Source organism: Grus americana, chromosome 16 (assembly GCF_028858705.1).
Source record: "Grus americana isolate bGruAme1 chromosome 16, bGruAme1.mat, whole genome shotgun sequence".
Taxonomy (NCBI): Eukaryota; Metazoa; Chordata; class Aves; order Gruiformes; family Gruidae; genus Grus; species Grus americana.
The window spans coordinates 6,862,355-6,885,616 of NC_072867.1; the positions used below are offsets into that span (position 1 = coordinate 6,862,355).

The 23,262-nt window shown below is 46.5% G+C and overlaps 1 protein-coding gene across 1 annotated transcript; it reads right to left on the reverse strand.

Moving 5' to 3' along the window:
* Positions 1–4,908: 4,908 nt before the first annotated feature.
* Positions 4,909–21,658, reverse strand: LOC129213996 (T-box-containing protein TBX6L). Its single transcript, XM_054844966.1, has 10 exons — positions 21,534–21,658; positions 18,481–18,807; positions 13,830–13,974; positions 12,749–12,851; positions 12,134–12,298; positions 11,646–11,792; positions 11,061–11,131; positions 9,845–9,936; positions 8,929–9,121; positions 4,909–8,292 (listed from the first exon to the last, which is right to left on the reverse strand). Exons 2-10 carry the CDS (start codon positions 18,494–18,496, stop codon positions 7,866–7,868), a joined length of 1,359 nt encoding a protein of 452 aa, XP_054700941.1. The 5' UTR covers positions 18,497–18,807; positions 21,534–21,658; the 3' UTR covers positions 4,909–7,865.
* Between the last annotated feature and the right edge of the window lie 1,604 nt (positions 21,659–23,262).

Here is a 23,262-nt window from a genome sequence, read left to right on the forward strand (position 1 = left end):
ACAGTTTCCTCCTTAGATTAATTTAATATTAGACATGTTCACTCCAGAGAGGTTTGTAAAACAACTGCCAGTCTCACCATAGCTGTCCTGAGCGCTGCAACGCTGGCAACCTGCAGCAAAGCTTGGTCTATGTCCATGGCAAGACGTGGCCCTGCCAGCACTTCTGCTATCTCCACCACCATTCAAGCGTTGTAAGAGGATGGGAGGGTTAAAACCAACGCTGCAGCTGAGTGACTGCCACGGGCAGCACTTTGGGACTAAAATTTCTTCAAGTACCTGGTTTTAAAGTTGGGACTAACTTCATTTGGACTCCAGATCAGAGCTCTGCACTGCCCCGTGGAGGACAAGAGGAAGGACAGCTCCAGCTCCATAACCAAGTCTCCTCCTTTAATCCAGGGACAAGATTTCTTTGCTAGGCACATGATGAGCTGCCCTCCCTACCTTCTCTACTGTCTGCTGACATTTGTATTTCAAACTAATTGCCAGTACATCATCTGATCCTGCCCAGTTGTCTAAAAAACCCAACATCCTGCGTACCGCTGGGACCTCTTTGTCAGAGGCTGTGAACTCATCTCTATCCAGCACCAGGATGGATTGAACAAACTGAAGCAGAATTTTATTGCTGAAGCATAAAACATGGGAATAAACAAGCACCGAAGTGCTACTGATCATTAAAACCAGATGGGAGCCCATTTACTGCCTCCAACAGTGAGGTGCCACCGCTGCTCCACTGAGGCCCCATTGAAATAGGAAACCCAGCAGCACCATCTGGGAGGTGCTGGGCGGCAGCTACAGGCAGCTCCTGCAGTTCAGTCCTGGATTTATCTGTACTGTCCTCTCACCACCGCCCCAGGGGGATAACCAAGGAGCGACAGAGCTTTCAGTCCTGGCTCCAGAAGTACACTCACCCCTGTAAGGTTGTGCCTACACGAAAATGTCCCAGTGGGGGAAAGCAGCCAGTCCAGGGGAGGTGGGATGGGGAGAATCACAGGCCAAATTGTCCACACGCAGAGCAGGGGCTTGGCTGCATTTCAACAGTATTTGTTCAGATGCAAGTTAGAAAATCATCAACAGGTTCTGGTCACCTCTGTGTGGTTCGGCTCCTGGATTGTGGATTGTCCAGGTCTTACCTTATTTCCTTACTGACCAGTGCTTTCTGGCACAAGAAGCTAAGTACCACGGTGGCAAGAAGCCAGGGGCCGCTTCCCCTCCTTCCTAATCAATGCACCCACCACAGATAAATGCACAGCAAGAGCATTCCCAAAGTCTGGAGCACTGGAAACTGGCCTTCAGAAATAGCTCAATCCTGAGCACCCCAAGCTGCAAGCTGAGCTTAACCCCCCGCCTAGACTGAAGCTTTGCAACCTTTGTCTTCAAGTCCCACCATCCCGTGTCAGGAAGCCCGAAACCGGAGCGCTGCATGGGGCCAGGGCAGGGGGCGGATTCCCCAGGCTGCGTCCTATGAGCCAGGAGGAGATGCAAATGGAGCAGGAGACTGCTGGAGAAGCAGAGACAGACAGATGCTTTTACACTTCAAAGGAAAGAGGGCCCTGTGAGGCTTTCAGGAATACGCAGAGATCGATAGACTCCTTTTAAACACCAAGCACATTTGCTCAAGTGTGAGGCAATTAGTCCCTGAAGATGGAGGCAGGACAGGGCCATTAACAGACATACGGGCAGGATGAAGCAAGGGATGAGAAACATGCGGCATGGCTCCGCGTGAGATTGCCAGCCCAGCCTGATGATTTGAAAACTGTGCGGTCCTGGCCTAGCTTTCTCATCCATGATTTTCAAAATGCCCTTGTGTCCCCAGGGGCTCTACAAGGAGCCCAGTAGTGTCATTCAGCCTATGTCAGTGCAACGTTCAGTGTATCCCTTTGGTAACCAGGGCGGTTTTGATCACATCCCCTCCACTGCTCAATCGTTCACTGCTTTTATCCCTGGAGAATGATGACCGGGGATGCCCTGAAGGACGGGGAGGGCTGACTTACGCTTAGTGGCTCTGCAGCAGTTCTCATTTCCTCCTCACCTGAATGCTGCTGGGTAGTGCCTGAGCTGCTCTAGACAGCTCTGTCCCCACAGAGCCCCCTCTAGGTGGTAAAACAGAGCCAAAACCAGATTGTGGGCAAGCAGAGGGCTGGCTGCTCAGCATGAACGGAGCCAGCACAGGGACAGACCCTGCAGTGTGACAGAAATCAGGCCTGACTCATCCCTTCTACTCTGCACCAAGCATCTCCTCGCAGATCTACCCTTAACGCACCATCTCCCAGCAAGGATGCTACGCAGAGATCCCTGGTGCTTTGCGACCCCACAGATGGGAGCTGGAGGAGTGACAGTGCCAGCATGCAGGACATCTCTCCTGGGAACAGCTGCGATGTTTTATGTGTACAGTCTTTTTTTACAATGAGAGGCAGAGATACCAAAACTGAGCAATGTTTTATGCCTGGCTGCGTAAGTGATGGTGTGCCTGTCCTGTATCACCAGCTACCCACTCCAACTCTCCTTTATGGAGGCACCAAATTTTCTTTCTTCAGTAAAAATAGGAGAGAAAGAAATAAAAATCTCAGCATGTCCCCAAAGAACTGTAGGAGATGGAAATTAAATCCATCCATTACACTCACCAAGCAGGGCGCTGTCTGGGCAGGAACACTGTAGTCGTACACCTGCACATTCAAAGAAAAAAAAAAAAAAAAGAGTATTACAGAAGTGTCAGAGGCAATCCAGTACCCTACAGCAAACTACTTCATGCCATAAAACAAACTCACATGACTTGGAAAAACAAAAAAGGAACAATGCTAAATCAAGCTGAGCAGCTACGCTGTTCATCATGGCTGCAGCACCTCTCCTCATCCTGCACTGAAGGACTGCTTCACCCTCAGTTAACATTTTGTCTAATGTTGCTGCTCAGGCCCAGGTCTCAAGAATGCTTCAGCATTTGTTCTGGGCAGCGCACACCGTATGCTGTGGGGAGCAAGGGCTGTGGAGGAGAAACACTTTCCCGACTTGCTTCACTTTGTACTGTGAGCCCACAAGCAGCTGCATTACCTCTCCCTGGATTTCTCCTGCTCAGATTTGTTGTAACATCTAGAAGTCACATTTAAACCTCACTACCTCTCTGCAAAGCACAACAGTGAAACCAGCTTACCTGGAGCCACTGGGAGCCAGGCCAGCAGCATGCCTGCTTCTCACAGCCAGGGGAACGGAGAGCCGAGCCCTAGAGAAACAGGCAGAAACAGGCACCCCACAGAGCTGCAACAAACCCGCAGCAGAGTCATGCCTCTGAGCATGGCAGAAGCCTCAGCCTCTGGGTGAGCTTTGGGCAGGCATCACTCAGGGCAGAGGGGGAAAAGTGCGACAGATCACCTCGTCCCCACGCTTTGGGGAAAACCCTTCATCCTCCCTTCTCCAGCTGACCCTGGACAGTTTTACCTCCCCCCCCCCCCCATCTCTTTGCTCTTGGCCATTTACAGAGTTAATTGAGGCTGAGGGCAGGGAAGCAGGTAAGTGAAGACACCTGCATCCCGCACATTTGGCCACTGATGAGCAGGGAGAGGGGGGCTGGCAACTGCCTGCAGCTCCTGGGCAGGAGGTATTTGGCTTTGTGCCGGTCCAGCCCCACACGGCGGGTGACAGCTGCTGTTTGTTGTTGTCAGCCAAATGCTGCATCCCCCCTGCTAAGAGACTTCGTATAGGATCCCAACCTGGGGCTCAGGAATTAAGTGGCTTTTAAGCTCTGCAATAAAAACCCATTTGACTTGAAGAATGTTATTATTCCTGGAAGGGGGTTTGCACTGCTCGCTTGGATTTGCTTAAGGTGACTCAGTACGTACACTGACCAAGGAAATGCACTGCAGGAGTCTCCTAGGAGGCTCATCATCAATGACCAAATGACAGACACCCCCATGCTGGGCAGTCAGGTCAACCCAAAAGGAAGCAACGAGTCTGGCTCAGCCCGGCTATCCAGCTAGAAGACGGTTCAAGTGCCCCGGTCCACCTGGGCACAGAAACGCTGCTCCCCAGTATGTCCCTGCATGTCTGCAGGCAAGGAGCCTCCCTGGGCCCCCATTGAGCCTCCGCAGGGAGATGCAGACCCTGCCCCGCACCACACACACGAGGACACCAGGCACCGCACTCCCTCCAGGCTTGGCTGGGCCAAGGAGGCCAATCTGCTGGCACCAGACAGCGAGTTTGGTTTTCATCAGCTGAACACATCTCTCTCACTCCAGCACCTGGAAATCAGATAAGCTCTTACTGAAACCAGCTGGTAGCTTCTTCTGCAGAGCCAGAGTGTGACCCAGCGCGGACAAGCGCAGAGGCCGCATCCTGGGCCAGGCGAGAGGGGACCCTGCACCCCTAGGAGGACTCGCCGTATCTTTTGAGAGGTGCAGGGAGAGGTGGGCACTTTGCTGTGCTGCAGGAAAGCAGCGTCACAGGTGCCTCTCCTGAGCCTGCGGCTGCTCACCAGGATGCGGCTGTCTGTGGAAGAACTGCAGCATTGGCAAGAAAGCATTTTTCTGCCATTCCCATCTGCATGGAAGCAGTGTCAGACACGGCTTAAGGCTGCAAAAACCAGTAGGAGAAACCAAAATAAATCAGGATCTTTATTTCCCATAGGAAATTTACCTAGATCCCATTTATAGTCCATTTGCCCTCATCCTTATGTAACTCCTCTGCAGAGAGGAGCAGAAAACGCAGAGAAAATAAACAATTTGCTGCAAAGAATTAGTGCAAGAGACTGAGTCACATCTAGCAATGCAAGCAGATAACCTGGGGCTCACTGAATATGCTGCGCAGAACAATGAATGCTGAGATCAACGGCATGTGTCATGCATGTACAAACTGGCCCCAGGTAACATGACTAAAGTAGAGCCACTGGTGTGCTTGAGAGAGATGCACAAAAAACACACTTTAGAGTTTATTTTATTGCTCTTAATGGTCTGCCTTCCACATGTCTCATTTCCTTTTATTGACGCTGTCAGAGAGGCATTACATTATCTCACATGCGTGCAAAAACAGTGTTTCAGTCGAGCTCATATAGACTTTTAAATGCCACAGCTGAAGAAAACAAGGCACTGGAAACTGCAAAGGGAGGAGGCAGCAGCAGAGTCTAGAACACACACCTACGGGCAAAATTTCCCAAGGCTTCACAGTCAAGCCACAGTCTCTAACCAGAGACAGGCGAGCGAGGAAAGTAAGGGTACTTTTCTAATAAGCCGGATGATTCACTGAAGAAGGGCAAGGAGTCCTGTTGCAACAGAAGGCTGATGAGCAATTAACGGCTTGTCCAAGGCACAAGGCTGAGTCTTTTACCCAGGTGGAGAGATGCCTGCCAAACCAGCTCTACCAACACGCCCATGGGGCAGCAGCACCCACAAAGCTATTCTGTTTTTCAAACCTTCAGAATCTTACACCCATATTGGCACAGGGGTTTCCCTGTGCTGCCCAGTTCTCCTCAGTTCCTCATACTCGCCACAGCCCGGTTTTCATCCTCATTAGCACCCAGTGACAAAGGGAAATAAAACCCAGCTTCAAAGATAAAGAAACAGATCTAACGAAGTAGGCTGTGAGGGGGTGCATTACTTTCTCTTTTCTTGTTAGCGTGGCACTGGCAGCGATTCACGGCAGGGTACCAGGAGGACGCCTAGCAGAAAGTACCACCCTCAGGGTCCCTGCAAATGGGATTGAAGGCACCAAACTCCCTAGCCAGCCTTCTCATCTGATTTCCAAGATGTGGAAAACAGTGGTGGCAAAATCAACTACTAATGGTCAGAGACAGAATATTCTTCTCATCCACAGAGGACAGTCTTTTACAGCTGACCTGCCTTCACGCAGCCGGCATTTAGACAGCAGGAAATCACAATATGCTGGGGTTAAAAACAATCTCCTCCACATTTTTTTCCCTGACCAGCTTTCTTTTTAGTAAGTCACTCGCATACTCATGTGTCATGCACAGCGGGTATAAATGACTACTGGCCAGGGTGCTATCAGAGGAGAGACTAATAGGGTATTAAGTACATATACTGTGGTGGAGTCTGACCTTTATTTAAATGCTCACATCTCACACCCATCCTGTGAAGCCGAGGGGAAGTATTTGGCTGCTCTGTACATATCATAATTGTGGTACAAAAGCAGTTAGCAATATACTATTTAAATAAGGAAATAATCATAGTAGTTGAGTTTCACAGATTTGTAGGGCTACTTTTCAAAGTAATTTTAACAATAAACATGGCTCAACACCTCTACGCTACACACACGCACAGTGCTGACCTGGTACCGGAACAGACCAGTGCACAGCCTTTCCTAGTGTTCCTGTACACTGGTCTTGATGCACCAGTGGTCACAAACCCACCCAGGTCTGCTCATAGACAACATCTTGCACACACAGAGAAAACCATCTGGCATACATGCTAAATGATACACCTCACTGCCTACTGATGGCTACAGGCCACACAGCAGTTTATTTAAAGTGTTACAAGAAAACATTGCCTAAATAACACCTAGGAATATGTCTAGTGTCCCCAAGAAGCAAAAACCCTATCTCAAACAAGACCCCATTATCAGGGCCATTCCACCACTCAGGAAAACACGGATGCTTCCCCCTTCTAACACAAAGATAAAAAGAAATCATCTTTGCAAGGCAGCGTGCAGGCTGCTGACTGGCAGAACAGCTCCTCCTCACGATGGGACCACAGAGGTAAGGGAGGTGAAACTGCTCTGATAACTACACATGGAAGCAGATCCCTATAGAGTCCCAAACAGTGGCAAAATGACTTCACCGACCAGCCTGGGGGTGCTGAGCTCACCAGCAATGCAGCACGCAGCTTGGTGCCTACAGGGTATTAATATTAAAGTATACACCCGATAAACAATGCCAGGCTGCTGAGAACTGCCTGTTGACAAAGCTTGCTCAGTGCAACTATAAATTATATTCCTCAGGGGTGGCAGGGGGTGGAAGAAGGAAGAAGTTCGCAGTGAAAGATTTCCTTTCCCTCAAAAGGAAGAGGTCAGAGTGACACAGCCAGCACTGCTGTTCGCAGTCCTGTTTCTGACAGCCAAAGGCCTTTGGAAACCCACAGAGCAGCCCCCACGTTCTGTGAACAACCTCCCTCCATCACCAGCAGAAAGAAGAGTGTTTCACTAACCTTGAATCTAAGGGTGACAGAAGAGGGATGGGCACGGGGGACGGGCAGACACAACACGCAGCCTTGCTGCCGCTTCTCGTGCACAGGACAAACTCTTCCCTGCCTGCATTACCCACTGCTGCGCTCCAGACACATACGCGTTGCTGTGTGTTTTACTCTTGTATGCTGCTGGAAGAAAGGCAAGACTCTAGCTTTAGTTTGACTATACTAAGTGAGGAACCTGCTCAAGGGGGCACCAGGATTGCTTGTTTTGCGCATCTTTGCAATAATTCTCTACAGCTTCTTGGTCACCTGTACGGCTTACTGAAACTCCTCAGCCCCTATCTCCTTGCACGCCAGTCCTGGGAGGAAGGGATTTCAGAAACTGCCAAATGCGAGATGCAAACAGCCTGGGACTGAGAGCTTGGCAGCTCTTTAAACACTGCTCTGGCAGCTCCTGTGGTTTCCTACTCCTGCTGGGATAAAAACCACTGCAGAACACATTGATTCAGCCAGACTCACACTGACATGGCTAGGACACCCACCAGTTTAGCCATTGCTTGTGAAATACAGTGAGGGTTGTTGTGCAAGGAGACAAGGAAGTGAAGGTGTCCCATGCTACCGCTTGCAGCAATGCCTCTTTGCCTAATTTAGACAAGGCTTCAAAAGGTCAACACCCCAGAGCAAATTTGATCTCATTTACAATTTTCTTTCAGTTTTTTCATTGGGAAGGGTCTTCCCCGTTCACCAGCAGGCATAGGGGAACAGAGGGTACTGGCTCCACTCTGCCACGGTCCCATGGGCATGTCCCGGAGCCCCCTGTGTATTGTACTCTGTGGAGAAGGCCGAGTAGCTCATTGCCCTGTACTGGCTGTGGGAAGGCACCATCCACTGGCCAAGGCCTTGCTCGGTGCCATACGGACTGTACATGGGCGCTCGGGCCCCAGGTTTCCCAACAGAGTCTAGAGCCATGTTCACCACTCCTGTGTAGTCCTGGGGAGGAGGCAGAGGCGGGGGGAGCGGAGGCAGGTTGGCAAAGCCCTCTGGGAGCTGTTTGGAGTCGTGCTCGGGCACTGTGGCGAGATCCAGGGGGTGGCACCTTGCCCGGAAATCGTTCAAGGCCGTGGCGTCGCGGGCAGGAAGCTGCTGGCTGTCCCCAGTTTCGTGGAACCTGAGCCCCAAGGGCAGAGAGAAGAGTGAGTCAAACCTACCGCAGCGGAAAACCACTGAAAACCCACACAGCTCCCCTGGGGAAAGGCAGGGCAAGCTCTTAGCATGCCGTCTTCCCCTTGCCTACTGCTTCATCTTACTGTTAGTGTTGATTTTAGTCCAAGCCTCGCTGTCACTCACACAGAAAAACTAAATGCCAGAGAAGGTAAGCCCAGACTACTCTAGTTCTGGCTCAGTTCTAGTGTGGGCTCACTAAGTCGCTCCTGAATTTGCAATGATAAGAAGAAGGGAAAAAGATCACTGGAGTCCTGCCACTCCTCCAACACACTTCCTTCCAAAGGACAGGCAAGCTCTGCGATACACAGAGCTGGCTAGGAGAGCATTTCAGGACAGGGAAATAAAGAGCATTACTAAGACATGAGCATGCCCAGAATCAGTGGGTTTGAAGTAACACAGAAAGGTTTTGTTGTGGAGCTATCTCCATGCTAATCTAGCACCTACCACCTAGGTATGCTGTCTGATAGAAAGGCATCCTTCCTTACTACCACTGGCTGTTTTCCTTAGGAAACGTCCAGTAGGAGGAATCCCATCAATTAAAGAGTGGCTTTGGACATGAGCACCAGGAGGCAGAACTCACCTATATGTCTGGTAAGACGGCGTAGGCACTTGCTGCTCTCTTGCCAGACCCTCCCTCTGGTCAGCTGGCACTGGCGATGCTGCAGGGAAGGCATGGCTGCCATTCTGCTCCGAGACCCAGAAGGGGTATCCGCTGCTGACCACAACGGGGTTACTCTCTTCCTTCACATCTACATTCTCCTCTTTCTCAAAATCTGACTCACAGCAGGGAAAAGAAAGAATGGAAAAAAAATGAGAAGGGGGAAGAGAGAGACAGAGCTCACAATGTTCTATTGGCAGCTGCATTAATCGCAGGATGGTGGAAGGAAACACACTAATACCTCTTCTGCAGTCATACTGTCTTAAGAGACTAGCCCTTTCCAGCTTTTTTCTGGCCTTACACTGCGGTGTTCGGTCCTGCCCTGTCCTCTCTCCTTAGCTGTGCTACTGCCTTCTGCTACTGCAAGTAGTACTGTGAACTGGAGCAAGGATTGATCAAGCTTAAAAAACAACCTAACAGATAAAGATTTTGGTTTTTTAATGGTATCAGTTCCTACATCTGCATCACAACCCAGCTGCACAAAAAGCACCAAGGAGAACCAAGAAGAAAGCAATGGGTGATACTGCAAGCTCATATGACTATCGAAGAGAGATGTTATGAAAGCACAGCCTAGGATCATCCGTGGTCACAAAGCACAGCCAGGCTGGGAGGCGGGTAAGGGAGCTGATGAGTGGTCAGTAACGACAAGCGACTTGTGAGCAGTCTCCTGTGGATCATTCCCAGAGAGTCAGAGACTCAAAGCCATACACTGCACTCTTTAGGGACTCCACACAGGCCGCTCTCCCCAGAGAGGGGGCTATGTTGCTATTTCTTTTCCTTCCTGTGGCCTGGGCACTGTTTGGAAATCATTCTCTGGCTTTGCTGTGATCAATATTACCACGTTCCTCAGCACCGGACTCCTTTTCCTCAGGCAGCTTCCTCTTCTGGCCCTTGGCTGGACTAGGCTTCTGGCATTTGGCTCGTCCTTCCCTGGGAAAGAAGCAAGATATGGAGGTAGCTTGTATGTAAGCTTTTTGCCTAGATAAATACGCAAGGGATGCTGGACAAGTCCCAGAAGACAAAAAGATGGGATGAACCTCTCTGACGTTCTGTGATTTACACCTCTCCTAGCAAAGCACCCTGATGTGCCTTCGGGGAATACGCTTGCCATAGCTGAACTACAGGGTTAGCCATGCCACCTGCCATCAGTGTGCGCTTCCAGCAAGAGTTTGTACAAAAGGCACAATCAATGCAGAAAATCAGCACTGGAGGTTTTGGCACCGAGTTTGTAAGTGTAGCCCGATGCTGGATACACATACTGTACACACAGGTACGCGTATAGTAGGGTGGGTCTTTTGCTTGAAAGCAGCTTTTTCCTAAATGGAAAATGAGTCTAAGCTTAGTCAGAGATGATCCCATTGGGAGGAGAAAGAAAATCCATGACATTTTCAAAGTTTAAGTAAAAAAGAGTCAGTCTTGGCCGTTTTCATCAGGAAATAAGATTTTTTTCAGGCATAAAATAACACAAAATAAAATCTCAGATATTTTCATAACATTTTATGCTTGGAAAAAAACACTTTTTCCTTCTCTATTGCCAATCTATGGTTGCCTTTAAGCTTTTTTCTTTTTTTTTTTTTTTTCCTCTGGTCTCATCCACTGGCTGCTCTCAGACCAGACAGAAGATCTTGCTGGTATTGGGGTATCGGTATCCATCTTTGCTCTTACAGTCAAAATCTCCTGTTTGGAAGAGACACTTTTCCACACACAGGGAAAGGAGATGAGGGAGCCTCCCAATGTCAGAATCAAGCTGATCTCAAGGAGACACAATGATCTACTGTGGACTCCTGTTATCACTGCTATTCACATGTCAGACTCCAGTCTAGCTCCGACTTGCAAGGGAATGTGGGTCTCAAATTTGTCACATCTTCCACATTTCTGTAGGAGATCCTGTATCTCCTCCCACTCCCCAAGTCTCTTGGGAGGAGGCTGCACAGAGCAAATGCAGCGTGCACAACGCAGCAGGCTCTGCAGAGCTAGCTGGTATAGTTTTGCTCAATGGCCTTGGGTAAAATTCACAAGTGAACTCCAGTTATAAAGATGAAAAAACAGTTTACCTTCGAGTGTTCTTCCCATGCTCACGGAAGCCTTTAGCAAATGGATTGTTGTCAATCTTGAGCTTTGTAATCTTAAAATATAAGAAACAATATTCAGTACCATGGTGACTGGTTGGGTTCTTTACTGTTTTGAGACCTTCACCTCAGTATTTATTACGACGGCTTGTCTGAGGGTTTTGGGCATGCCCTTGCCATAGCACCTGAGCTTTCCCAGCGGCTCCCGTTATTGATTAGGAACTGACAGACGGAGACAAGTGACTGTGCCAGGGTCAGCAGGAATTTGGGTGGGACTCATCTGACTATAGAAATATATAGGGTCAGTATTTATAGCTGGACTTTTGCCCATACTTTTTACTGCATTTAGGGTTCTGTTAATCACTGGCAGTGCACTTAATACAATTAAGGTGCATTATTCATCTCATCCCAGAGTAGATGTTTTCCATAGGAACTGTAATGTGCCTATTTCTTTCCACTGTCCACCAGAGGTGCCCAGCGCAACTAGCTCAGAAGATGACACCTTTCTCTACGAGATTTCTAAAGACAGTATTTAGCAATATGTCTGAGAGCAGCACTTGCACACTGTACCTGCTCATTCTGGTAGGCAGTAACAGAAGTGAAGACAGTCTCAGGGAAGCTGAAAACTTGAAAGATGCTCCAGCGGACACTGAAGAGGTCATCTGCCTGCACAATGTGGAAGCGAGGCTTGTAACGGTGCATGGAGTGGAGGATTATCTGGCACAGAGACAGACAAAGGAGAAGGTTTCTACGTGCAACCACTGCCAACACACTGTGCAAAGTCTCCTGTGGAGACTCCCAGGACATCCATTTCAAACCAGGAATGCCTGCCTGGGGCTGGTGTCTCCACCATGCCTGTCCAGGACAGCGCACACCGAAGCCTCCCCTTGCAGGTAGTTAAAACAGCGCAAGGGCTGGGCTGAGGAAGGAAGAGAGTGCACTTGGATATGTTTTAATTTCCACATGATCTAATTTCTCACAAATCTCACTTATTTCCCTTAACATCCATCTGCAATGAATTCCAAGAGAGCACAGAACAAAGGCCAGCTACAACCTACGTGCCCGTGTTGATCCAGGGTGTTGTTGGTGAGCTTCAGTTTTTGGAAGGAGACAGGTTCTTTCATCCAGTGGCTGCCAGGAGCTGGGGAATCTGGGTGGACGTAGGTGCGACAAGGGAGCTGGGGCTCTGCTTTTCCAGCAACTTCCCACTGATCTTTATTCCACTGTGAAGGGAAAGATGGAAATACAGAGCTTAAAAAAATTACTTTCATTATAGGAAAACCCCAGCAACTTTGCTTCACTGTTGATTTAGTGGACTCCTGTGAAGCACATCTCTGACAAGAAGCAGATTCTCTCTTATAAGCCATGATCATGTTACCAAAACAGCTCCAAGTTTAGGCATCATTTTTCCTGCCTTTCTCCCAAAGGCTGTCAAGAGAAGTCTGACCGTTAATCATGATTAAAATTGTACTGCTTACAATGAAAATTAGTTACCTTTCCAGCTGCTCCCCAAGAAAAACCAACAAGCAGCTCCAGAAAGGCATAAAATCCACCAATTATTTCTGAACTTTGTCCAAAGACAATTTATCAGCCTGGCCAGTGAAGCATAAAGATTAATCTATTCCAAATAAAGATGGAAGGACAGCATAACTTGTATTATTTAAAGTACTTACCTTGTACCTGAAGTTGTCCATTGGCACAAAATCTACCAGCATGAGGTACTTGGCATATGGGATTAAGCCAGAGACTTTGATTTTGCATTGTGGAAACATTCGTCTGAAGGAGAAATGAAATATACAGTATAAAGATTTCTCTATAAAGTGGCTATTGTCTAACGATCAAGCAGCAGGTCATGCTTACTCACCATCGTGCAAAGTTCTGGTAGTAGTATTTCTACAGGCCAGCTATTGCACATTTTTACCATTTTACTGATGTATTGTCTAACCCTATGGGCTTAGGTGGAATAGGCACTAACAGGGCAGCAGTCACTGATGGCCTGACATTGCTACTGCTTTTGTTCTTCCGATTCATGTAACACAACAATGGGAAACTTAAAATATTTGGAATTTGCACATAGTTCCTAGCCTTCTGCAGCTATCACAGACCTGGAGGATAGATTAGAGCATTTTCTAGCGTGGGTAGAAAACATGCTCTCATCTAGCTTTCCGTTCCAGTACTCCCTGCCACCACTTTCATCTTCTGACTCTGCAAAAAGCCTTTGACACCTACCTCCCTACCCAAAGGGATTATTTCAGCTCACAGCAGCTTTGACATAATACATTACAATTTCACAATTTCATGTTCTTTCACTGCAAGCTCCACAATGCATGACTCATTTAAACTTTAGAGTAGTCTGCATGCACAGATCATTACTATTCTACACCATGTTCTTGTCTGCAAATGCAGACTCAAGCCCAGGTATTTACTGCTGAACTGCTTCTGCCTGTGACCTAAGCAAAGGAAGCCCACAGCACTTTCCAGAGTAACCCCGAAGCGACAGGAAGAACAGCAGTGTTAAGAGTTGAGATAAGAGTACAGTTTTCTCAACAGATCAGCCCCACAGTGACCTTTTGCACTTCACGGTTTAGGCTTCTACTGCAGCCTGAAAGTGCAATTCTTCTGCCAGAGGCAGGGTGACATGCATAATTGGCTAAAAAACTAGTTTAATGGCCACCATTAAAAAAATGAGCACTCAGAGCATGTTGATAACAGCTTGGAGGGGTGCGGTGTGGGCAGCTGTCCTGCTCCCCTCACCTGCCGGATTTGGTGATGATCATCTCCGTTCCGATCTGATGAAACTTCATCCAGAGACCCATGTCCTCAAGGGTGACCATGATGGAGCTCTGGGGGTAGGGCTCCAGGCTGGGGGAAGGAAGTGCCTCACACGGCGCTTTCACGTCTACCGGGAGAGAGAGAAAATGGTAACTTCAGACACGCAGGAGGGGAGCTGGCATGAAGCAGCCTCTCCTGCTCAGAGCCAGGGCCCTGAGATGCAGCCCCACATCAGCCCTCCCACTGCCCTCTCCCTGCAGTACACAGAGCTACCGAATTTCACACGCTGTTGTAACAGACAGGGCCCATACATCTGGCCATTCATTCCTCCCATCTCAGCCCCAAACCACCACACAGTGCACAGCGCTGGTTCAGCCCAGGGAGCTGAACTCCATGATTTCACCCATGAAGGTCCCGGGTGCTGCCGAGAACTAAGGAGTCTGCGCCACAATAAACCTCTTAAAGAAAATCCAATCTTTTCCTTCAAAGGCTTTTTGTTACTTAGTCAGCTCAGAAGGTATAAAGGCTTTTACAACACATTTCTTTTTAGCTGTTAAGTTCTTTTGTAGTGTGTTGTACAAACTCAACCTGACTGACTTTGTTCCAAAACTCATACCGGCAGGTAGCCACAATCCACTTTCATTCCTGTTCTGGTATGATTAGGGATAACACAACACAAGTAAGAGAATAAAATGAAAGCTGAAAGGATTGGAAAGATTTTGAGTGTACCAGTGGGTAATGGGAGAAAACAACAGGTAGGTGGTAGCAGAGGTGAAAAAATCTCTCCAGAGGACAAAGAAGGGATAGACAGGAGACCCAAGTGAAGTGGAAGCAAGAAAGAGAAGTGACAGTGTCGGACCACAGAATATTCTGAAAACAGGACAGATGGTGTGACCTGGACTTGGAGACGGAGACCACCGAGGAGCCTGTGACGGCAGCAGAAGGTGCCTCTTCAGTAACACACCATGGCACATCAGAGGAGCTGCCTGCAATCTGCCTGCACTTTCTGTTACAGGCAGAGGACTAACTATGGTCCTGGGGAAGAGGAAAGGGGAACTACTCTGGAGAAACTGCGTTTCGTGTTCATAGTACCCACCTCCTCTGTGAAGCTGGATTAAAAAATCTCCTATATGAGCTCTTTAATATATCGTAACACACACACGATTGCTGCTGCCATACTGAAAAGCCCAGGTAAAACCCCCCAGTTCCATTTTAGGTCAAAAATGTGCCCTGGTGGACTGATTTCATACCCAATAAGGCTTTACTAACACTGCCCTCCAGTCTGAATGAGGTATTGGTAAGTTTGCTCGACTTGGGGCACTCGCAGCAGCATCAGTTCAGCGCTGGCAGGCGCTCTGGGTGATGCATTATCAGCCACGCACAGCATTTTGTTTAAAAGGGAGATTTTTCTGCATCTTGGTCTGCATCGGATCTTATTCACAGCATATCAGAAATAAGGGAATTTTCACCTTGTTACAGCTTTCCTGAGTAAAGTCTTCAAAAGAATAAGCATGAATAGTAGACAACTATTTCCAGAGAAATTAGTTTTTTTCAGAAAGCGACATTTTTCCACAAAAACTACCCAATGTGAGTCTAAGGTGTTCTTCCCAATAGTATTAGGAAGTAAAAAAAAAAAAACCAACAAAATATTTAAATGTAATTTTGTCAGTTTGCAAAGGTCTTTAGGCATTTAAAAAAATATCCTCTACCCTTTTTTCTGCTTTGATCCAACATTAATGAACTGGCCAAGAAGTGACACCTAGTTTGCGCACTAAGATTAGCCTGTTAACATCTTCTTACTAAAGCTTCCCCCATATCCTCTTGCAAAGACATGAAAGCTGCCATGAGACGATGCATTCGGTAGCTCAGTGCAGCACATGTATCAAAAGGAGTTACAATAAAATTGGGCTGATTTCCCACAGGAGTCATCCAGTCACAAATACATGCAAACAGATTTTGATTAGCTAGACAGATGCTCACTCCTTCCCCAAATGAATTTTACAATTAACATTTTTGTAAGCAAATTCCAATGCCATTAAATGAGACTACAAGGAAGAGCTCAGGAGTCCTTACTGAGGGGAGACCTCCAATGAAATCAAGAGGAATTTAAGTGAAAGGAGTTCAATACTGAAGTAAAAATCAAAGGCAGATGTTATAATCTGTTTTTCACTAAAATGAGTCCACAATGCACCTGTATGAGTGAGACGCTACAGGAAACAGGGAAAAAGAATGTCACATACCATAAATACTGCAGCAAAGACTTTAAATTGTAGTTAATGTCTTTCATGCCACAGGTTTTGTGCGCACAGTCTGAGTCTGCGAAACAAGACATTAACAGTTTGCACGGGGATCTGGGCCCCAGCAATGGTGTGGGCTTGCTAATGGATCCCCACAGCTGCACGCAGTCATGTGCAATTGGCTTCAGTGGGATTCTGCAGCAGTGGATCCATTTGTAGGATCCTCTTGGGATTTGCTTTGCAGAACCAAAGGCTGGCTTGCAAGGCACTTCAAATTCACTCCTAGTTTGTGCCGATGTAACGACTGCCAAGACTCGTGCACACATCTCCCCCACAAAGATGCCTGCATACTGGAACTACGGCACAAAGAGGTTTGTGGCAGGGTGTCCAAGCACTGAACCAAACTTGTTAAAGCTGGACTGCCATTGTTTCCTCTTCTTTGTAACTTAGTTTTTATTTTAAGTATTATTTGAAAGAGATTTACACATTTTCCAAGCATTTTAGTTCTAAGCTATTTTAAAAGTATCATCATCATCATTGCGGTGGTAACATTGCATGTGGCACATTTTAAAATAGATTCTTTATGCCAAGATGAGGTTGGAAAGGAAGATAGCTGCTCTGATAAAGGCACTGAAAATGAAGAGATCTTCAATCTATTCCATGTTTGTTTTTAAAGTCGTTATACAAATAAGACCAGTTTGTCCTTCGGTTTCTGTATCTAGAATGGGCTGTACATATCTTTTTCCTGTCTTGGAGACGTAAAGGAAAGAGAAATGAGAGTCAATTCAGTAACGCTTGGGGGGGGTGTGTGTGTAAGATCTTTGTATAGAAGATGCTGGAGTATAATTTACTCACCTAAAGCAGTCCCTCAATTAATTGTCAATTACTGAGACAAAGTTATGATGTCAGAAAACTTGTTGCAACCTTCCCAAAATGTATGGGATAGGGATTGCAGTAGTGGGAACACTCCAACAAGGCAAAAGGTATACTCTTCTTTCTTACCTTTGTTAAAATCAGTTATTATTACATTTGTTGCTGTTATCTTCTGAGTGAAGAAGTCCAACACTAACAGCTATCCAGTGTTCACAGGGAAGGAATGCACATCAAGATATAAAGCTATCCAAGAAATTAATCTTGCCAATAACCAAAAACCCCCATGTTCTCTGACCTTATAAATGTCAGTAGAAACACCCCAACCCTCTGGAGGAAACCTCATTTCTCAGAACCAGAAAGCTTTTTGGCAACAAGGAAAGCACTGTGCTTCTGTAAGTGCAATAGCTTCACCTCTCAAATGCACCCAATTATCACCTGGAATATTTCTTCTGTGTGGGGTCATTCACCAGAAACAACTCAATAAGAAAATGAGGTGACTTCTAAAGTTGGAATCTTTAACATGATAAAATACTGTAATACAGTCTGATTCTTCTGTTGTTGGTCTTTTGCTTTTCAAGTCAAAATTCTCTTGAAGTGGTAGAAATCAGTATGAATCAGATCAATACAGTATGGACTGCTTTATAAAAAACAAAAATAACAATGAAGGTGGAAATTATCCAAGTCATTGCACACGCATTTTGCTTATGAATGAAACAACATATTGCAGAGGTAGAGAAAGGAAGAACACTGAGAATACCCCGTCACCTCTAATGCGCACGTGAACTGCATATCTAAACCAGGGAAATAGTTGTTTCCTTCTGATGCAGAGTAAAACCCAGGACTAAATTTGGGTTTCAGTTACTGACATCACAGTACCTCTGGACTGGCCCTTCCATTTCCCAATGCATATCTGTCCTTGTGCCCAATCTGATCCTGCCTCAGGTTAATGTTATGAGACAGATTGATGAAGAAAAACATAAATAAAACCGTAAGGAAATCACAAAAATCCTGTGTCTGAGCATGAACCTGGTAGAGGTGGGGTATGCCTTCTTGGGGTTTATACTTTCAAAGGGCAGAGAAAAAAAAAGAAAGAAAAAATGGATAGTTTGTATCAGAACTATTATTAGCAATATAACTAATATTTCCAAACCTTCTGTGGCCTTCAACCTGAAGGAACTCAAGGTACTTTGCAGACAATATACAAATAACACCTCTAGTCTTCAGTGAACAATCACACTGTACATACAGATAAGGGAGTTTTGGGCACAATTGTGAGTAAACCTTTGCTACCTTACAAAAGGTCTTCCCAAGGCTCACAAAGAACGCTCAAACCCACAATTTCTCATCTATTACTACCAAAAAAAAAAATATTTTAGAAATCCTCTGCAGCCACACACACACTACTATACATGCTGATAACCCTTCAGGAGCACCTCATCTTTTTCTAAAATGATTGTACGGTCTTGGCAATAAGTCTAGGATCTTTCTGTGCAATAAGGAATAGGAGGCATTCCTTTACCTACCTGCTAAAGCTTGCATTTTTCCATGTACTGTAGAGTCTAGGAGGTTGCACAGCCAAGAGAGCCACCAGAGTTCTTACAAGGGGAACCAAAATACTCCAGCTCAAAAGCAGGTCTGATTTCCTGAAGCAAGCAAAAGCTCTTCCTTCTGAGATCCAGTGTCAAGAGTGACTGGGATGAGGATGGGACTCCAAGCGCAGCTAGCCAAGGTGAGTTCCTGTTTTATGGAGGCTAATGAGCAGGGAGGAGCTTCTCGCCAGGGCTGTCCCCTTGCAATCCTTTGATGTCCAAAGGGACAAAGAGAGGAAGGATCTGCAGCAATGGCTCGGGCTAAGGGAAGAAAATCAAAGAGAATTAACATGGCTTTGACATACAGGAAACCCTACAGGGGAAATGCACCTTGATTTACTGCTAACGGACTTTTAAACAAATAGAGACAAGACCAAAAACATCAGTTGAAGACTTACCTACAAAATAAAAAAATCCCTTAGACAGCAAGCAGGAAAAATTTCTTTCTGGCTATTCCAAGGATTTGATAAAATTTTCATCTCCAGAGCACAGGATCACTTTACTCTTGATTTCTGGTATCAGAACCAGGACTGTATTGAGCTTGTTCCTTCCCAAGTGGGTGATTAACAGTCTGTGGTAAAGTTTGCTCTCACAACTGGGATGCTGCAGCAACACATTCATTCACCAACAGATGTCTTCTCCACTACCAGAAACACATGTGATGAGGTAACATTACTTACCTACCCAATCTCTGAATTCACAGCCTTTAACTGCACAGTTAATTTTCCTACTGTGCTGTTTTTCTACAGCAGGGTCCTCAGATATGCTGCACCATATCTGTTCTGAAGCTCGGAACTGAAGCTGCTCTACGTGCAGCACCTTTTCAGCTGAGATCTATGAGTGAAAGTGGCAGTTGTCTAATGACACAGCTGTGCTAGCGTACCATTTCACTGGCACCTTCCAGGGCTAGTGCAAGTGATCCAAGAGTCTCATGGTGGATAAGGCTCTGGTTTTAGGCCTTGTTCAAGGCACTGCTCTTACTGAATGGAAGGCTGAGCAGAAACTGAAGGACTTGAGCATTTTCCCTTAATTAGTTTATTCTGCAAGTGTGACCATTAGCTTTTGTACTTACAAGTGCTAAGAGACAGCAATCAAGTCTCATGCTTCAGGGCACAAAACAGCCACTGCACCTTGGTGAAGAAGGGAGTTCTATGCATTCGTGTACAGAAATGGCTATACTAACATTTAAAGGTCAAAGATGTTCAAAAAGAGGAGGTCAAAAGCAGGATATCAGTCTCAATGAGGCAGTGTTGGATCCCACACAGCAAATTTAGGAGCTCTGTTCATTTCAAAGAGCATTGCTATATGGCTGCAGCTTCGTTCCCAATAAAATAAACATTTTTTTATTTTGTCAGGGATGTTATTTGGACATCTGATTTTTAGTCCGACATGCAAAACATATTCTGAATTTTTTTAGTTTCTATAACTGAACAACATCCCTTTAGTTCTGCTTTTACTGCCTTTTGGAGCAGGCAATGCAAGGATATGCAGAGGACAAAGGAGTTTAACCAGAGGAGGGACTGGCTCTTTCAATAGCATCTTGAATTTTAGGCATCCCGATGCTTAGTGTGGCAAGGAAGAATGTTTAAAAGAAAGGGGCTGGAGAGTTCGAGAAGTCCTGAGGAGGATTTTATAGCAGATGGTCTTTTGGCTCCTGGCACCTTTGGAGGACCACATCCAGCCTTCCTCACAACCCTTTAAAACTACTGGACAATACAGAAGACAACAGGCTCTTCTCCTTCAGCTAACTTGGGGACATTCAGAACTGAGGAGTCTCAGTACCACTGACGAGGAGACTATCATGTGGTTGAGCTACATCAACTTGTAGCTCAACTGGAGAATATTTATTACATATGTGGAAAAATAAATCGGAAGGGAAAATGGTATCAAGGTGAAATCTCCTTTGCTTGTACTTGCACAGCCACTACCAGACACAAACAAAACAGGATGCAGAAATGCTCCCCCCCCCCCCGCCATGCCCTGCTTTTCCAATGCCAGTATTTTAATTGTAGAAAGCGAAAAAGAATCAGAATCTGAAAAGGAAAACTAGAACAAAAATTGGGTCAGATTCAAGCTAGCAGCGAGATGGATCAACATCCCACACAGCATGAAACTGCACAACAGCAGCAGCACTGGGAATTTCAGACTCTTCACCTGACAGGAGCGTGGGATGTGTATCATGACTTACTGCTTCTTCCATGAAAAGGTATGAGATGGTCTCCTGCTGCCACTTCATTTGCACACTGTGTATCAGCATGTCTAGAGAACACACATTTGCTACAAGTATTCAAATCCTTTTGGCTTTTCCCAGCTGATTGATGGGGAAGGTGGAGTCATTAATTACCCATGACTAGTTAACAACTAGCTTTCTCCCAGTCATTCTAGTTGCACTGAAAAGGTTTTAAAAGGTGGGGGGGGAGCGAATTTGTTACTATTGCTGGAAAGCGTGGCTAACAGGAGCAATCCCCATGAAATTCATCACTAGCAAAGGGGGAATTTAGCACATTATCCTCTTGTCTGTCTGTCCATGGAGCACCCTCAGGCAGTTTGCTGGGAAGTCAGAGGTGAATGTGCTGGTGTCTAACAATTCACTGGCAAATTGGAGGCTGGGGGGTTGGAAAGGGATGGGAGAGATAGTGGATCTGACATGTGTCAGTGACATACACAGCTCTGCTCCGAGCTCATTTACAGCAGCAGGTAAAAATCCTGCTGGCTGTGCCCAGCTCTAACAGTAGGCTCTCCTGCTATGCTGAAGGGGATGAGGTAGGGCAGTGCAGAAGGAGGGGACCTGCAATGACAAAAGCAGAGGCCAGAGCTTTTGCTTTGCATCTCTTTGAGGAGGTGATTAGAAAGAAACATTCCCCTCTGGGTTTTGCAGTAAGGCAAATGTTTTCTGGCACTTCTCCTGCAAATGAAGCTTTAACCCTTAATGCTCAATAGGACCCTGTAGGGAACTGCTCTGCACACATACCATCCCCCATTCCTACCTTCTGAACCAAGAGCTCTTGGAGATGGGGTGGTCATCTGCCCATCTCTGGTGGTGACTGTGGCTCTCAGACTGCGGGAGAACAGATAACGCGTGTCAGCTAGCGTGAGGCTTCGGCTATCAGGATCTGAGTCTGCAAGTGGCTGCACAGGATGCACCACCTCTGTCCAGGCAGAACTTCCAGGACAACATTCTGCCCTGAGAGCAAGCTCAAGCGCAAGGCATAAAGTTACCGTTCAGGAGACTGCTGAAATGCAACAGAAATCCAGGTTAGTAATAATGATCTTTTGAAAGAGCTGGTCTTGGAGCATCACTCCAGTGCAGTAGCCAGCAATTCAACCCCTGCAGGGTTCCCTGCACAGGGTTGTGAGAAAGCGTTATCATATCAGCTTTAATAAAACTGAGCTTAAGCAAAGCAGTCTTGTCTGCCTGAGTTTGCACAAGCAAGAAAAAATAACATGGAGAAGTACAATCTGCATTTAAGAGATACTTCCCTCTGAAACATGAAGACAGCCTTACTGTCATTTAAATGCAACTTGTTTAGCAGATTCCCAACTGGCACATGTAGGCCACAGTCCCATAGCGTCCTGGCAACTCTTTATGAAGGATACTCTGCCATCTGCACGGGATGAATACTGAAAATGTGGAAGGATTGCATGTCATTAATAGGACCCAAAATAAAATAAACAGATAGTCCTACACTGATAGCTACTTATTTTCATACCTAATTAAAAACATGAAGTAGCCTCAGACTCTCCAGACACTTCAGAATCCACAAACCTGCCCCTTAAACACAGGCTCAACTCGCTGTGGAACAAACAAGGCCTGATTACGCACCCAGGGCAATGGGGGAAAGTAGAGAAAAAGCCTGATGAAACTATTGCTCCTATGGCTGTGCCAGCCTCAAAGCATATGACTTGTTGTCCTTGTTAGTGACCGATGTCTCATACAGAAAAAAAGGAAATACAAGTGCAACTCCTCAGACAGCACTGAGCTGACCGAGTGAATGGAGCAGGGCAGGTCAGGACAGAGCGGCTCAGCTCTGACAGCATGGGCACAGTCTGAATTTGGGCAGCTTTATCAGCAGCTCTCTGTGGGCAGCTACAGAAATGGCAAAAGCCTGCAAAATGTTCTGAGAAACTCTGAGGAGGTATTACGTATAATTTCCTATTGTGCTAGTACAAGGAATGGTTCCTTCCCAGCTCCTTAGAGCAGCTAACATCACAGAGCATTTTTCTTCTGATGGTGGGAAATGGCTTCCCCCCACTATTTACAGTTGCATTTCATTGCTTTTTCCTAGGAAAAGTTGTCTGGTATCTTCAGGCACGTTACATGTCCATTACCATGCAGATGTTCCTACCCTGGGACCTGTTCAATGGGCCCCACAGAAGGCAGACCTCTGTATGGCTGAAAACCCCATGCTGAGCCCCAAATTATGTCACCCCCAAACCTTCCCTGTGCTCTCAGAAAGCAAAAATCACATTTGGCAAAAGAAAACAGTTGGTCGGAGAGGGCCTGTTGGTAACAGCTCAACGCTAATTCACAAGAGGATCCCTGGACCGAGGCGCAGTGTGCTGGGGGACCAGCCACATGCCTGTGCCCACCCTGAAGGAGGCTGTTATTTCAGCAGTGATGGGATCTGTTTTGGAAGGGAAGGTGTGAAAGTGGCTCATGTAAATGAAAAGTTGTACATTATAAGTTTAACACAAGGCTTTTCCTCTTGCAGGTTT